Source organism: Parus major, chromosome 3 (genome assembly GCF_001522545.3).
Source record: "Parus major isolate Abel chromosome 3, Parus_major1.1, whole genome shotgun sequence".
NCBI lineage: Eukaryota > Metazoa > Chordata > Aves > Passeriformes > Paridae > Parus > Parus major.
This window is the reverse complement of record NC_031770.1, coordinates 107,802,801-107,819,606: the sequence shown is the minus strand read 5'-3', so window position 1 is coordinate 107,819,606 and position 16,806 is coordinate 107,802,801. Positions and strand designations below refer to the sequence as shown.

Here is a 16,806-nt window from a genome sequence, read left to right as displayed (position 1 = left end):
CAGCTTCTAGATCTTTTAAAACTCTGCTCTCTGGTCTGTTCATTTCCCATAGAAATTGTTCTGGGGAGGGAAAAGCACAGACCAAGACTTGATAGTGCTGAGTGTTGAGGAGCAAACTGTGTTTCAATACATTCTCACTCCTGGTAGTACTGATGTGTGTATGTTCAGTAATCCCACTTCTTTCAGTTAGGCTGTTGATACCCTAAAACTTTTCTTCCTTTTAAAAAAAACTTCTCTTTTTTTTTTTTTGTTTGTTTGTTTTTATTTTCCCCCTAGACCCCAGGCAGGCGCAGTCATCCCCGCCATGGTCCTATGACCAGTCTTACCCATCCTACTTGAGCCAGATGACTTCACCGTCCATTCACTCCACAACTCCCCTGTCCTCCACTCGAGGCACAGGACTTCCAGCCATTACCGATGTGCCCAGACGCCTCTCAGGTAAAGACTCTGTTTTGCCTAAAACAATTATGCAGAGAGGAACAGGACTGGCAGCAGCTGCCTCCGTGGCCTCAGACAAACCTTGGCAAGGAGAGCAAACCTCAGCAGTGGTACCAGGGTTCCTGCATGGCAGGCAGGATTCTAAATACTTTTTTTTTTTTTCAATGTGGAAGAGAGCTGCTATGCTGCTCTGAGCATGTCTCTCTCGAATAACTTTAGGTCCATTTCAGATCAGATTATTTTTAAATTGTGAACCTGATTCTTTGAACAAATTCTTTTTTTTTTTTTTTTTTTTAATTTCCCTTACAAAAGGATGTTTACTTGCAAGTAATTAGGCCCTGGCACAGGTTGTCCAGAGAAGCTGTGGCTGCCCCATCCCTGGAAGTGTTCAAGGCCAGGTTGGATGGGGCTTGGAGCAACCTGGGATAGTAGAAGATGTCCCTGCACATGGCAGGGGGTTGGAACAAGAAGATCTTAAGGTCCCTTCCAACCCAAACCATTCTGTGATTCTGTGCTTTAAAGTAAATGTTATGCTCTATATTTTTTGGTGCTCTGCCTTTGTGGTGTGTGTGTTGTTAGGCATCCTGACAGATAGATGCCTTTATTTCTTCAGCAGTTAAGGCTGAGGTTCACTCTCCTGCATTTCAATCCAGTAGCTTAAGAAAGACTGTTTCCTTAGTTAATATGTACTTAAGACGCCTATCAGAAACAAGTTGAGTCACTCAAAGGTAAAGATTGGACAAATTGTGCTTTGGAATGCTGCAGGAGAGAGGAAATACATTTAGGAACATAGACAAGACAGTAGTAAGGAACTGAGACTTTTTTTTTTTTTTACCAAACAAAATGCACATTTATATATTGCACAATTCACCTCTAATGGTCTCAGTGATAAAACCATCTGTGTAAAGTAATCTGATTGCCCCAAAGTAAGAGAGAGCCTGTCATGGCACACAGTCACCTTGTACCTCTTGCCAAAAATGAGGAACCTTAGGGGAGGGAGGCTCAGTCTTAAAACTCCAACCTTGCAAGTGTGGAAATATTAGCAGTGTATGCCAAAAAAGCATGTGTAATGTAAAGAGAGCCTTTATGATTCATTAATGAAAACCAAAGAATCAGTCTTATTACATCTATTTTTTGCATGTTTGCAAGATATTATTATAATCTTGGATGCTGCTGCCATACACCTGTTTGATTCCCAGCCAGGTGAATTTCTTGCTGTTGTGTTTTCCCCTTCCACCAAGCTCATAGCACTGGAAATGTTGATCACTCCACTGAGCTGAATCCCTGACAAGCTGAACTGCAGCCAGCAGGCATGGAGGATTTGATTAGCGTAGACTCCTTGATTTCTTTCATCTTGGAGGAGGGAAGCTTTGTTTCTCAAACAAACAGCTGCAAACCCCTCTGCAGCCCTAGTGCACTCTGCATTCACAGAGATGCCAAAGATCTCCATGTGGGCCGAGGGCTGGAGGGTTTTGGAGCAGGTTCCTGCGGGCTCTCCATGCAAAGCCCTGACTTGGGTCAAAAAACTCGATCGGCTTGATGCTGAGGAAATGCTTTGTTTGGCCCGAAACAGGTTCCCTTTGAGTCAGAGCCTCCTGATGGTCTGTGCTGTCGAATGGGTTATTTTTGCAATTGTGCCTGAGGCAGTACCTGCAGGAGAGGCTCGGCTGGGACCTGGCAGCTGCACGCCGCATGCTTGCCCTGCAGCCCTTGCTTGTCTGTGTGTATTCAGACGTGAGTGCCTGGCATGTGGGCACAGGCAGAGACTAAAAGACCTGGCTGTGTACGTTGTGTGGCCGTGGACTGAACTTTCCTGCCGTGCTCTGTGGCCAGTTGCCTTTGTGCTTCTTGTCCTTCATCTTTCCAGGGCTCAAGCGATGCCTCCGCAATGCCCTGACCTTTTCCCAGTGTGGGGATCTTACTTCTAGTTAGATTCAAGAGTGAAAAAGGGGACTTTGATCTTCCACAAGTGCCAGAGGTTGTGTGCAGTGTTTGCTGACAGAAATAGAAACAGAAATTCAGAGTAGAAATGCTCTACTCAGAAGTAGAGAGAGGCATTCCTGGCTGAGGGACCCACTCGGATGCTCAGGATGCAAGAAGGCACATTGCAGCCTCAACTGCAAACCTGACAGTGCTTCTCAAGGGTTTCACTGGGAGTGCCACAGGGAGGGAGGTCAGCATCCAACACCTCCTATATCTAAAGAGAGAGAGAAATGCAAGTTTTAAGTTGCCCTGTACAGCAAGCAGTTAATCCGTCACACTCAAAGAAATGTAAATCTCTTTATAAGTTACTTAATGCATATTTAGGAAGGGAACAAAACTTTGAAGAGGGTAGAAAATTACTGCAAAGAAACACTAGAATCCTTAGAAAACTTCAGACATCTCAAAAGCATGAGGGAGAAATTAGAGTTTTATAAGGCCTTGAATAAAAAAGTCCCTTTCCAATACAGTGGCAGAAACCTGATTATCGAGGCTGTTAAAAGTATACAAGGTCATTTTAATGAATGCCACATTTACTGCCTGTTGCTTAACATCATGCAGGAGGAAAAATGAGTAAAACCTCCCCCTTAGGCTTTGGCTGTCACACCTACAGGCACAGAACTTCCTATCTGCCCTAATTTCACATCACCCAGCCTTTCCACAAGCCTCCATGGCTTTACCTGGACAACTGCTAAAGTTGTTCTCGTCCAGATGTTGAAAACACTCCATCCAATAAAACAGGAGTAGCTCCTGGTTTTATTGTCAGTGGAAGCCCCCAACAGCTACTTTTAATCATTTTCTTTGACCAAAACCACACTCATCCTATGGCCAAAGTGGTGGTGTTCTTCCCCGTCTTGGGATGGATCCATGAGCGAGCAGTATGCCCAGGTGGCCAAGAAGGCCAAAGGCACCTGGCCTTTATCCAGAGTAGTGTGGCAGCAGGAGCAGGACAGCGACCATCCCCTTGTGCTGGCCACTGGTGAGGCCACACATTGAATCCTGTGCTCAGTTTTGGGACCCTCATAACAAGAAAGGCATTGAGAGGCTGGAGCATGTCCAGAAGAGGGGATGGAGCTGGGGAAGGGTCTGGAGCACAGCTCTGATGAGGAGCAGCTGAGGGAGGAGCTGGGGAAGCTCAGCCTGGAGAAAAGGAGGCTCAGGGGGGACCTTCTGGCTCTGCACAACTCCCTGACAGGAGGGGACAGCCGGGTGGGGTTGGGATCTGCTCCCAAGTGACAGGATGAGAGGAAATGGCCTCAAGTTGCACCAGAGGAGGTTTAGATTGGATATTAGGGAAAATATCCTCACTGAAATGGTGGTCAGGCATTGGAACAGTCTGCCTGAGGCAGTGGTGGAGTCACCATCCCTGGAAGTGTTCAAAAGACACATAGATGTGGCCCTTAGGGACACAGTTTAATGTTGAACATGGTGCTGCTGGGTTGGACCTGATGGTGTTTTCCAGCATTAATGATTCTATGATTCTTGGTGATGAGGTTTTAACCCTGGATTAGGCTGAGCATGGGAAGAGGTTTGGGGCTGCAGGACAGGACGTGGTGGGGCACTGCTCATCCCACGGGAGAGGAGAAAAGGGCAGCAGGCTGCAACCCCGAGGAGTTCCTCAGGCAGCTGCTGCAGTGCAGCTGAACTGGTCATGTCAGTGTCTTGGAAGATTTCTTTGCACTTCTGGCAGGTTAGCATGCGTGCTGCAGGCACGTGCACATCCATGCCCATGGCTGCCAAACTGCAAGTGTTCATCTTCTATTCTCCAAATGGGGGTCAGCGCTTGTCTGCACTGCTCTACAACTAATCAATGATAAATCCCAGGTGTTTGGTCAGTATTCAACAGCATGAGCTGAAAAGCAAAGTAAAAAAAAAAAATTATCTGGCATCACTCATGCAACTTTTGAATCAATGATCTTTCTGGTCCAGAAGTTTCACATTCATATCAAGAACAAATAAAAAAACAAGTTCATAAGGCCATGAAATCACCTTACCTAAATGTTCCAATCATAAAAAGAGCAGGATTCCCCATATTTTATTAAATGTCTGTCTGTTCAGACTTCCCCAGAAGACAGTGAAAGTTGGTGGCCCAGCAGATTAATATTCTTAATTAAATAATATTGTAGTGGAAGCCATGGGAATATAAGAAAAGGGTCATTTTAGAGAGAGTTTGCCTGAGGGATGTAGTCTTATTGCATGATTCATAGTGAATGCACTCAGTCTTTGTGTCCTATGCATAACCAAAGTGCATGTGGGATGGAGAGCATGGGTGACTATTATGTAATTAATGTATATGATTCATATAAATATACACATCACAGCCATTTTACATAACACTTTGGGGCTGATCCAGCCTCCCCACATGGAAGGTTCAGAGCAGGGAGTACAGGCTGGATTGTTCTTGCAGTCAAAAGAAGGCTGCTCCCAGGCAGGTGAAGGAGGGGTGGGTATAGATATCCCCAGGGCAGACATCCATTCCTGAGACACTCACTCTCAACTCCCTTTTGAGTCAGTGGGGACAAACTGGCATTTTCAGGACTTGTCTGGTCTGCAGGTGATCTGTGCTGGTCCCTGGCAGTGCCTGGGAAGAGCCCGTCTGTCTCTGAAGCAAGCCTAGGTGAGTAGTTCAAGTACAGGCACGTATGATCTGATAGTCTGCCTTTGCTGAGGTGATTTAAGAGACAGTTTAACTGTCCCATAAACATATCCATATCACAGCCTCATTACACTCTAGTCCTGGTTTAACCCTACCTCACCCTGACCTCGACCTTCTCTGCTGTTGCAGGGTTTGAGCTTTATTTTAATTTTGCTGAGAATCCCAAGAAGGGGAAGGTGAGGAGATTTTTTCTCCCCCTACACTTTTCCTGGACCTATTCACCGTTCTGGCTAAACACGAGATTCTTGCTTTTTGCTTCATCATTGAAAGTGACTTGCAGGGTCAGGATCTTCAGGTGCTGGAGGACTTGTCCTGCAGGTGTACCACAAACACGTTCAGTGCTGACTGTGGAAGATCCTGTCTGCGTTTGACAGATTCCATATGACAAATGAGAAAATTAAAACTGAATCTAAATAGCAGGATAAATTACCAAGCCTGCCTTTTCCAGGCCTGGGTTGGACCCTTCCTAGATATCTGTCAGTTGGGGATGTGCCACCATGCCCAGATATTGCTGTCCCACTAGCTGCAGTGCCCACAGGGCGCAGGAGGGACTTTGCCATCTCTGTATTTACTGTGCCATTGAGTAAGGGCATGCTGAGGTAGATGGGGGAGATGTTGGGATCAGACCGTAAACAAAAGCCTGCACACCCATCCCTCTGAACTAAAATGACCAGAAAGCGGTATCTTCAGCAATAAATTACACAGTGGTAGGGCTGGAGTCTTAAATAGCAGTACTGTTAAGCTGACAGCGAGGCTGGTTTTGAGTGGGGTTGGCCAGCATGGTGGCAAACAGGTCCCAGCTGTGGTTTGGAAATGAGCAGAGTCCCAAACCTGCTCCTGTGGGCAGCTCAGAGTCAGCCACCCCATTATGGAGGCAGGATTTAACATTACATCTGTGGCCAGACCATCCTGACTAGATTTAGAGCCAGAGAATGTGCCCTGACCTTCTTTGCTACTTCATGTATAGCCAAACTTCCCCATTAATTCGTCTCGCTCTGTAGATAAATCACCACAATCTTTTGGGCCATCCTGGACCCTCATCTCAAATTGAAATTTATGAAACCTTCCTGTTCTCTCAGCTCACTGATGGCTGGCAAATATAAATGCAACGCCAGCCATGCCCTAATCAGGGACAGTACTGTTTTTTTACACAATTTAATTTTCATTCTTGTCAGTCTAAAAATCATATAATAAAAACCCACATGGAATGGAAGCAGCTCCAGCTGAACCTCTGGAATTAGTATTTGTATGTCAGTGAGGAAGAGGTTGGCTGCAATGGACTTTTTTTTTATCTTGGGGTCCTGTACTGCTTGGCATCTTGGGTTTCTCACCCTGTGAATTACCTTGGATTTTTCTAGTGTCACGTACTCACATGAGTTTTGTAACTAGGATTTTTCCTTTTGGGGGGAATTTGGTCTTTGAAACAACTTTTAAAAATAAAGGTTGCTTGTCTTCTCCTAAGGAGCTCAGAAAACTTTACAGCAACTAAGTAGAAACTGTGGCCATAGAAGTAGCTATGCTTTCATCCCTTAATTCCTGCTAACTTGATTAAATGTTGTGGGCAAATAAGCACATTTCGGGATCCTCATTTCGTAAGGGAAGGCATTAGTGCTGTCTCCAAAATACAATTCTTTTCTCCTTTATGTGCTGTGGGGAGCAGAGAAACAGTTAATGCCATGGCTATTGCCAGCATGGCTCTGGTGTGAGCAGCCCCTGCAATGAATGAGCAGTTCACGCTTCAGCAATATTGTCTCAGGCTCTTGGCAAACCCAAGAAGCCAACTCGGTTTCTGGTGCACTCACTACATTGGGATGTTTTTCTTGGTGACTGTAACAATTTTCAGTCTGTCTTCTTCTTCTTCTTCTTCTTCTTTTTTATTTTTTTTTTAATTAAATGGAAGCCGAAAGACTCAAGGTTGTCTCTGTCTCCATTTCTCCTTGCTAATGTTCAGTGCTTTCCTTGCGAGGTGAAACTGAGTCAAGGCAAAGTAAAGAACTTAGGGGAGCTCAGGTCTTCAGAAACAACCCGCTCATTTTGCTGCCTTCCCTAAACTTGTAACTTGCCTTCCTTTTTTTTTTTTTTTTTCATTATTTTTCAGTGGTTCTATTTATTTTGTTTACCACAGGTTTTCCATTTTTAGTCTCCTGCCCACTTGGTGCCACCTGGGAATCTCAGCACCTTGGCACTCGTCTGTGGGCTTTCAGTAGCAGCCTTTCCACTGGGCTGAATCTCTCATTGGAGTAATTGTCCACAAGATGCGTTGCATGATCCCTACCTCAAATTTTTCTAGCGTGGGTGGCCTCAAATTAGGCACCTATGCCCATATTTAGGTGGTAAAACAAGTGGGCTGATTTTCAGATGTTCAAATGTTACAGTGTGTGTCTTTAAGCCCTTTTCATTTACTTAAAATGGCTGTTGGGAGAGGAAATAAACAGGAAAAGTAAAGGCAGAGGGAAGGAGTTTTATTCCTGAAATAAGGGATTTTAAAAAGTACTGAAAAGAAACAAGTGGAATGTTTTGAAATTGAATAAATTTGTTGCTGATACAGGCAGGAAATAGCACACTCAAGTATATGTGGATGTATAGATATATTTTTATCTGAGCTTTTTTTGCAATGTGTTTTATATTTAGGACACATATCAAGATTTGCATCTGTTTCCAGAACTTGCTGCTAACAGTTAGTAATGATGCCAAAACATACTTTAGTTCCAGCTTGAGACCAAATGATATTCAGGGCTTTTTTTTATTACTAATTTAGGGTCTGATATTAATTAAGGAAATTTTCCATAAGTGCCAGGCTTTTTCTGAAGAACTCATTAAAATTATATTAACTTAAACCGGAATCACAGTCTGAGCATGTTTTGTAATGATTTTTCTTACTGACTCTGCTGGGTTTTGTAAACAGAATGCTAATTGTTAGTGGGGCAACCAGGTCCTCAATTCCAGACTTCCAAGGGGACAGATCCTGAGCCACTACCTAGATGTGTGTTCCCAATAAAGTCAATAAGCCTCTAACAGGAAGGCTGTGGGATCAAGCTCTTTGTTTCATCCTTCTGCAAAGGCGTTTGATGATTTCTCCCCTCCCTTTGTGGAATTGCTATTAATTTTCTACCTAGGATGGAGCCAGCAATGGCAGCTGAGGCAGGACCACATGTGTGCTGATGTGGAGAGGAAATGGATCTTCATGTGTGAAGCTCTCTGGTACATACAGGGTGGCCAGGTCCACTTACTTAACCCTCTCCCCTCATGGGCCCACAAGGAAACTGGGGAGAGACTTCTGACAAGAGCATGGAGTGACAGTGCAAGAGGGGAATAGCTTTAAACTGAAAGATTGATTTAGATCAGATATGAAGAAATCATTACTGTGAGGATGGAAAAATACTGGCAGAGGATGCTCAGAGAGGTGGTGGATGACCCATCATTCCAGGCCAGGTTGAATGGAACTCTGAGCAACCTGATCTAGCTGAAGATGCCGCTGCCCATGGCAGGAGGGTTGGACTAGATGACCTTTAAAAGGCCCTTTCCAAACCAAACCATTCTGTGATTCTGTGATGTTGCCCTTAAGTCTTTGTGGCCTTGTGTCTTTGTTGTATTGGGTTTGATTAATTGGCCAATATAAATTTATTAAGTGGTTCCATAAAATGCAGGAGAATTTGGTCCTTCTCAGACTGCAACTGTGTTTGGTAGAAGGTAAGGTAAACGAGTATCATATGCCCTTCAGGGGCTGAATGGTTTAAATTCTGCAAATTTGACACTAATAAAAATACAATTCAAAAAATTGTACAAAAAATACGTATAAAAATACAATTCAAGAGGTAAAAACTGCTGTTGGTAGAAATAGCTGGAGCTTCCTTGGTTTTCAGTGGAATTTCCTCTCATTTCTGGCCATGCAGAATTTGACCACACTGAATTTGGTCAGCAAGGGAGTGTTAGATCCCAGCAGAGCTTCAAAAACACCTTTTTGAAGTGGTTTGGTAATGGTTGTTGGCCCCATTTTACACATGACCAGATCTCCTCCCCTCTTGATGGATGTTTTAGCAGAAAAGAACCTGGTGTCCTGCCAGCTTGGCTGTCAGATTTCAAAGAGCTTTGATACTGGTGATACTGGGCTGATACTGGTGACCAAAAAGGAAGGCAAGAGCCATGCAAGTGGCTCAGGTTTTCTGTGGTTGTACAAAAGCAAACAATGTAGGCAGCGAAGGAGAGGAAGATGGATGAGATAAAATGAGGGAGCACACCTTCACATGGCTCACAAAGGATGTTATTAAGTGAGAAGGAACTATTTCATATGCATAAAGGGAGTGTATTTGGGGACACTAATCTGGAAATCTCTTAATATTTGCTTTTAGACTGACTCAAAAGAGAGCAAGGGAAGGGAGCAAAAGGAGATGCCTTCCTGAGCTTGGGACAGTTTTCCCATGTCCACAGGAGCAGTGTGTGGGTGGTGGAGTGGCCCCTCAGGGAGAACTCAACCTTGTACCCACATGGTGCTTGATGGTGCTGCTGTGTCTGATGAGTTTTTGTGGAGTGTGAGGATTTTTAGCAACGGTGAAGCCTCATCTGTGAGGCATAGGGGAGAATAATTTGACATAAGCAAATCTCCACAGATGTATAAATTCATTGATTGTTGTACAGTGAAGTCCACGTGAACATCTGCTTTGAACCCAGGTGTAAGATTTCCCCGAATTAGCTCTCATTTGAACTCGAGGGCAACTTTTGATAAAAAAAGCAAGCCCAAACACTCAGTTGGTCTTCATTTAAAATTTTCCATAGAAGCAAAACCCACCACAACCTTTGGTTACAGATGCTAACTAATCTTGCTTTGAAATTTGGGTTTATTACGAGTCTGAATTTGTCTTACTTTAGTCTCCACTCATTTGAACTTGCTACTGCTTTGCTATAACTTTGTCTGCCAGAAAGTAGCACTGGTTTTGATTTCTGAGGTTCTCATGGGTTCCTGTGTTGGTAACAGGTACAGAGAGGTGGGTAGAACAGGAGGTGGTTGTGGTGGATCTCAGGGAGGTGGCAGAAGCCACAGGGAACTGGCTGGAACAGAACAGTCTGACTCGCAAGGAATCTGAAGGGAGCCTGTGAAAAAATATTTTGGTCAATTCAGTTTGCTGTGGGTTCACTATAATCTATCAAATCATGGAAGTTCCCTTTCCTAATAAGCCAGACTCTACTGTATCTGCTGGAAAGGTGTTATTTTTGGTTGAATTACTAGTGGCACTCTGCTTTTCCAACCCACCTGAAAAACGCATCAGGAAAGCATTTTTCACAGACTCCGTGGGCTTCTGCAATTCCTTAGGATTTTTTCTGCCTTAGTATTTTCCCAATTGCAAGGTCCTAACAAAAATGAATTTAATTTCTCATGCACTACCCTAGATGGAGATAAAGGAGTAAAACAGTGTGTTCTCTCTTAGTTTTCCTGCACTGTTTAATCTTCCATTTTAAGAAACACAACTATATTCGTGGGGGCTTTTCCTCCCAGGTTTAGTTTGCATTTCTACTGTCAAAAGCAAAGCTCAGAGCTGAGGCTGGGACCCCACTGGGGAGCAGACACCCAGCCAGAGCAGCCTCTTCATTCTCCACAATCCTAACTATTCCAGAAGCAAATCTGCAAATACACAGTGGAAACTGTGTTAATCTCTCAGGATTACTTGGACCAGGCTATATTCTCATTGTGTGAAGAAGTTTAGTTTTGTCAAAAGAGGTGTCATACACTTAATGCAGGGGTTTTGTGGTGGTTTAAAGGTGCATTTGGAGGAGGAGAGATGTCAATGTGCTGTGTGCTCAGCCCAGTCTGGGCAGTGTCATCTCCAAATGTCCCAGTCCTTGTTCCTAAGGGTTTCTCTAACCATCCATTTGATCTTGTCTCCTGTGGTAGCCATGAGTGTTAGCTGTAGTATGTTATTTTGTAGTTTGAGAATGCTGGGTTAGTTAGCTTCAAGAAGCCTCCTTAGGCTTGTGTGAGAAAGGAGCAACCACGCTGAGAAAGGGAAGCACCAGCAGAGAAAACAGCCTGAAGGATTTAAACCAAGGATCAATTCTGAAAGCAAAACGGAGGGGTAGGGCATCTCATGGCAATCTTTCCATCTCTTAACATCACAGATCTCTGGCAGTGAGCAGTGGAAGGTGGTATACTTGCGTTAGGAGAGATACCCACAAAGCCTCTTTCATTTAGCTGAGATGAAAAGCCCCTACACAAGCTCTACTGATGCCACATGTGTGGTTTCCACTCGTTTTTTTTAATGTTTAACTGGGCTATCATTGTCTGATCCATAGACATCACTGTTTTTTAATGTCCTTTCCTATTAAACAGGTACTGTTTAGAATTGGCAGAATATTATAAAGCCAGCAGATACAGGTATGTCCATCTTGGTTAAGTTTATTAATTAGGCTGCACAATTGGCTTGCTTGGAAAACCAGTTTGAAGCACAGGTACAGGAGCAAATCTATGAGGCACACCATTTTTATTGGATAGATGTCTGTTAAAACACAGCTTGCCATATTTAATTTTGCACTGAAATGATGTTTTGTGTTGTGTTGAAAGATGAGCGTGGGATTGAAAAATTTCCACAAACTGGAGATCAGTCCCCTTGTCAAGGCATCAGTTGAGGTTTTGGCTTTAGCTTGAGCATCCAGGTTTGGCTCCTGCAAGCAGTGCAGTTCACTGATCAAATTAACAGGTTTTTTTGGGAATAGCTAATGGACCTCTGCGGGGATCACCACTGGCTGCTGAGTGTTTGTATTGTGATGCTGTCTGGAAGTCTCATCCCCCTTGTGCCAAGGTCTATACAGTGACAGAGGAGGAGAAAAAAAAGGAAATCAGCCTGTTCTCTATGAATTTGACTCTTAGGTACAGTACATCTGGTTATAATATATGCAATGAAATATAAGAGGGAATTGTAACAGGAAGGGAACCAGAGAGGTGGTGGCAGTGGCTGCAGCCTTACTAGATCCAGGTAGTAGTGAGAGTAGGTCAGAAGGGAATACAAAAATGAAATTGTAAGGAGGGCACCTCCTTCCAGGCTTCAGAACAAGCAGCAAAGAAAGGACAAAGCTGCTTGTCACAGCCTCTAATGAGAATCAGTCAGTCAGGTTAGGCCAAGGAACCATCCAGGACCCATCAGCTTCTCAGCTTGGTCGAAAGTGGCCACTCAGTTCCCCTGGAGTTCAAAATCAGAAAATATATATATATATATATATATATATATATAAATATATGAAGGTTTATATCTGGACCACTCTATTTAATAGCTGTTGACACAGCTCTCTGAATCTGCTTACCCTTAGGTGGGTAGGAACTACTTCAGAGGAGCTGCTGAATCAATTTTATTTCCTATAGGTCTGTAGTGTCATAGTCTTACGGGACTGACAGAGACCTTGTGAGATCATATGATCTGTGCTCCTGTGTGGAGAAATAGGATCAAACATCTGCAGATCATTCCTGTTGACTGGGGCCAACTAGTTATGTGTGCTGTTGCCACTGAAAACAAAAATAAAACTACGTCCCAAAGAATGAATCCCAGCCAAAAAATTAATTACCATTGAAATAGCTAATTTGAGCGCAGTTAAAAGACTAGAGCTGGATAGGGTTTCTCAGCCTTGAAAGTATTGAGACCTCTGTGAAAAAGATAATAAACATTGAGATACCCTCAAGGGTGCAAATTGCAAGGCCTGGGATCCAGTCTAGGGACTGACCAATGAAAAATAGACCAAAAATATACCTGCAAAGGTAGCTGGCTGGCCAAATAGGAAGGAAAGCAAGTGTCTCAAAAACACCAGGAGGGCTGCTGACCCGAAATCTCCGCAACATAAGACCAAGATGAAATGGCTCATTGGAAGAGGCATCTCGCAGAAGCTGCTCAGAGGAAGTCCCCAGGAGCTGTGATGTGGATGCTGGCATGGCCGGAGGAGCCACAGAAGAATCCTGGCAATGGGAAAAAGGCACCTTTCTTCCCCCTTTCTTCCCTCTTCCTCTCAAATATCTCTCTCCAAAGGGATTTTTTTGTTTGTTTTTTGTTTTCATTTTGATTCCTGCTAGAAGCCAACCCATGTTGTTTTCTTTTTTATGGGTGAAGAGGAGCGCAGGAAGGATCTAAGCAGTACTGGAGCCAAATTGGGAGCCACTGTATTAGATTCCAAAATTAGATAGGAAGCTGCATTTAAGGGTAGTCCAAACCCAAGCAGTTCCTCCTTTGGCCTGGCCCATGTAGGTGGACCAGACTGGTTTGGAGCTGTATTTTGGACAGGCTGTTTGCCCGTGGAGGAAGCCATTCCAGCCGCAGTGGGGCTGGAGCTGGCGCCTGGTGCTCAGCCGGGCCAGCTCCTGCTCTCACTGGCCTGCGCTGCAGATGCGCTGGAGGTTTGGTTTAAAGCAGTTCTGCTGCTGCTTTCTCAAGCAGATGAAGACAGCTGAAGGTGCTAATTCAGGCTGACTTTGTATGCATTTTTTTATCTCAGAAATTGGAACTACATCTGAAAGTTTATTTCAAGTCAAGTTCTCTTTTCTCGTTCTGCCTTCCACTTTTTCTATGTCTTCACCCATTGAAGAGCCTATCTGACCTTTAATCTTTGTAACTTTACAACATTTTCCAGCAAAGGATTTCATAGTATTTTCTAAACTGTGCTACTAACTTTTGTCACTCAGCTAATATGAAGTATTGAGATATACGTTGTATAGTGAGCAAAATTTTCACAGGAAAAATAATTTTCCCAAATTCACAAAACAAATCAATAGCAAAAGCTAGAAAGCATTTTCTCTTGTAACAGCTTTAATGGTTAAGTGGGATTTCTATTTCTATTCCTAATCACTATTGATGATCTGAACTTAAAATCCAATATACGGTATCTGAGATAAATCTCTAGTGACGGTCTAAAGAGCTGCTAGTGGTATAGCCTAAGGGGCTGTACATCAAACAGCCTCGAGCATGTTTATGATGTGAGCTGTTACAGACTCAAGTCTGTTTCTTTTTCTCATCACCACCTTCCTGGGAGGATAAAACCCATATTCAGACTTTACATTATGGAGAAGAAGCATTTATTTAGAGGTGTTCAGAGCTGGGCTGGTTTAAGCTTCAGCTCAGCAGATGAATGGGGATGCTGTGTAGACCATCTTATAATGGGTTGAAACTTTGCTTACAGTAGTTCGCCTTAATTTAGTAGGAAGCCCAGGTTAGGTCTGAAAGGAATGAAAAAAATATACAGAGGGATTTACACAGCTTTTATTAAATGAGATTGAAAGTTGTATGTTGTTAAAGTGAAGATCCAAAGGGATACGGTGCCTCTAGCCCTGCTTTACAGCTATGTTTAGTTGTGTTTGGTGGATTTTTGTGGCATTTTGATACCTAAACAGGCACTGAGTGCCTAAATCCATGCACTGAAGCCTCTGTAGGTCTTTACACAGCTCAGTAGTTTTGACTCTTAGCTACGAGAGCAGCGGCTCCAGCGAAAACAGCCCAGCAGTTGTGTGCAAGGTTTTCCTCCATCTTCCTGAAGCTCATGGTGATGGTGGCAAGTCCTGCTCTGTGGCTAGAGATCCACAGCTCCCCTGCCATGCCAAGGGTTGTGACATCCCTGAGCTGTTCTCACTGTGCCCCATGGCATGGGAGCAGGATTCGGTTTGGTGCTCACCCATGGCTCTCCCCACAGGGCTCCCACTCACCCTGAGCCTCCTGAAATCTCCTTGGCCGGTGAGTCTTGAGTCAAGCTGACGTGTTTGACCATTTTATCACAGGGCCCAATGTTACTACTGTTTGTGTTACTTGGGGGAAATGTGTTCTCACTGGTAAGGGAAAAAACTCTGGCCGTCACTGGGTGAGTTATTTTCCACTGTTTTCACTCCAACAGCATTATTGCGCCTGCTGCTAAAATCCTTAACCTAAGATGGAAATGCCTCTCGGGTATCTCCCCTCTTCTTTCTCCAGTAGCCAGAAGTCCTGTGGGTTAAGTGCCCTCATCCCCTTGGAGCGGCTGCTCCTGTGCAGCCCCGGCTCCAAACACAAGCGGCCGCCTGCCGCCTGCTCCGCAGGACGAGCCGCGGCTCTTCACCCTCTGGGGACACGGGACTTCGTGCTGGGGAGAATTAGAAATCAACATCATGGCCCTGCTTGTGGACAGGGACCGAGACTGAAAATGCCCTTTGAAGGGAGAAGTTATTTTGGAGGAGAAGAGTATGGTTTTAATTGTTTAGATGAGGGGGTTTCATGTTTTATGGATGTCTGGGGGCTGGGGAGGTGCTCTTCTTTCTCTGTGTACGATATTGTTCATGGCAAAAAGAAATGGATTATCTACATTTGTGAATTTAAGTTTTTTTGGCCAGAAGTGTAATGATTTGTAGGGTTTGATTTTTCTCTGGGAAAAAAAAGAAAACAGCGTTTTGAGAACAAGGCCGAGTAACCAAAATATGTTTGTTTTTGTTTAAATTGCTCAGTAGAGAAATCGTCTCTTGTCTATTGTTAAGAGCGAGGTTTAAATCAAAGGCAAGTTCTACATATTCTAAAATATACAGACAAGTCTTTGAAAGCAAAGCCAAGCCAAACTTTAAAAGAGACCTTCTCCTTGATGCAGAAGTTTTCAGTTAGTTACTGTGCTGGGGCTTGAATGGAAAGAACCAGCCTGAGAAACAAATGGCAAATCCCCATTTCAGCGGCGGAAGCCAGGAAGAGCATCATATTAATAGCACACGAGACCTTTCCACAGCCATTCTAGTCCAGGGCTTTTCCAGCAGCAGCGAGGAGAAGCCTCTGCAGTTCGTGGGTATTTTTTTGTGTTCACATTTGGCTGTGGAAGTTTGAAGCGAGCGGCAGAGTGAGGCAGTGGAGGGCCTGATCCTCTCATGTTGGGTGGTCCCTCCTACCGCAAATAACCCTATTGGAAACAGAGGGACTATTTGTGGAGTCATTTGTTTGTCAGGAAAAGTAGGGTTTGTAGGATACAGCCCCAATTAGCAGCCAAATTCCTGGTTATTTTCTCGTGATAAAAAGGCGGGTATCTGTCGCAGAGATCCACGTAGCATCTCTACAGTTCCCGTTTGAACTCCTGCCACTTGATCTGTGCTTCTTCCCACTTCCTCAGCCAGGCAAGATTATTCCAGCACCACAGTAGCTCAGATGAGCTGGATGCTTCCCTCCTGTCTGGCACTGACTTGGCCTCCAGTCCTTTTTTGTGCTCTTTGGGATTGTTCCTGCTCTCTGGTACCCATCAGTGAGGGCACATGGCAGCTGCTCTTGAGCTTTGACTCCAAGCACAGCAGGCAGGTGATACCAACTCCCTGCCTGGAAAATTAAATACACCATCCCACAATAAACTCTGCTTTTAGAATGGCTTGGGTACAGCCAACTCCATCCAGGGCCTATCCCCTCCTGAATCTGGCATGTTCCAGGAGATTAATTTAATGGACAGTTTATCACTGAGTTGCAGCTTTTGGAAGGGCAGGAAGTAAAGGTAAGGGAGAAAAATTTGTAAGAGAATGAAAAAGTTGCTCTCACAAGTTACCAGACAGTGGCACCTGCCCAACCCATGCAGGCTGGCACAGGCAGGGCCACAGCTCTACCGACCCCATGTGAGCTTGGCACATGCCAGGAGAGCTTTCTGGGAGGAATGATGATAGCAGTGGCCTTATTTGGGGGAGGAGGAGTGCTCTTGCTAGTTGTATTATTTTGTGACTCCCTGTTTTGGTAGCCATAAGTCATTATTTAGTTTTAATTTTCCTTTTTTTCCCTCCCCCC

The 16,806-nt window shown here is 44.3% G+C and overlaps 1 protein-coding gene across 4 annotated transcripts in view; it reads left to right on the top strand.

Moving 5' to 3' along the window:
• Positions 1 to 16,806, top strand: part of RUNX2 (RUNX family transcription factor 2) — a 157,652-nt gene that overhangs the window by 63,114 nt on the left and 77,732 nt on the right. For all 4 annotated transcript variants that reach the window (XM_033513102.1, XM_033513101.1, XM_033513104.1 and 1 more), the window contains one exon: positions 277 to 438. In XM_033513102.1, coding sequence (XP_033368993.1) covers positions 277 to 438 — 162 coding nt within the window. The remainder of the gene's footprint in view (positions 1 to 276; positions 439 to 16,806) is intronic.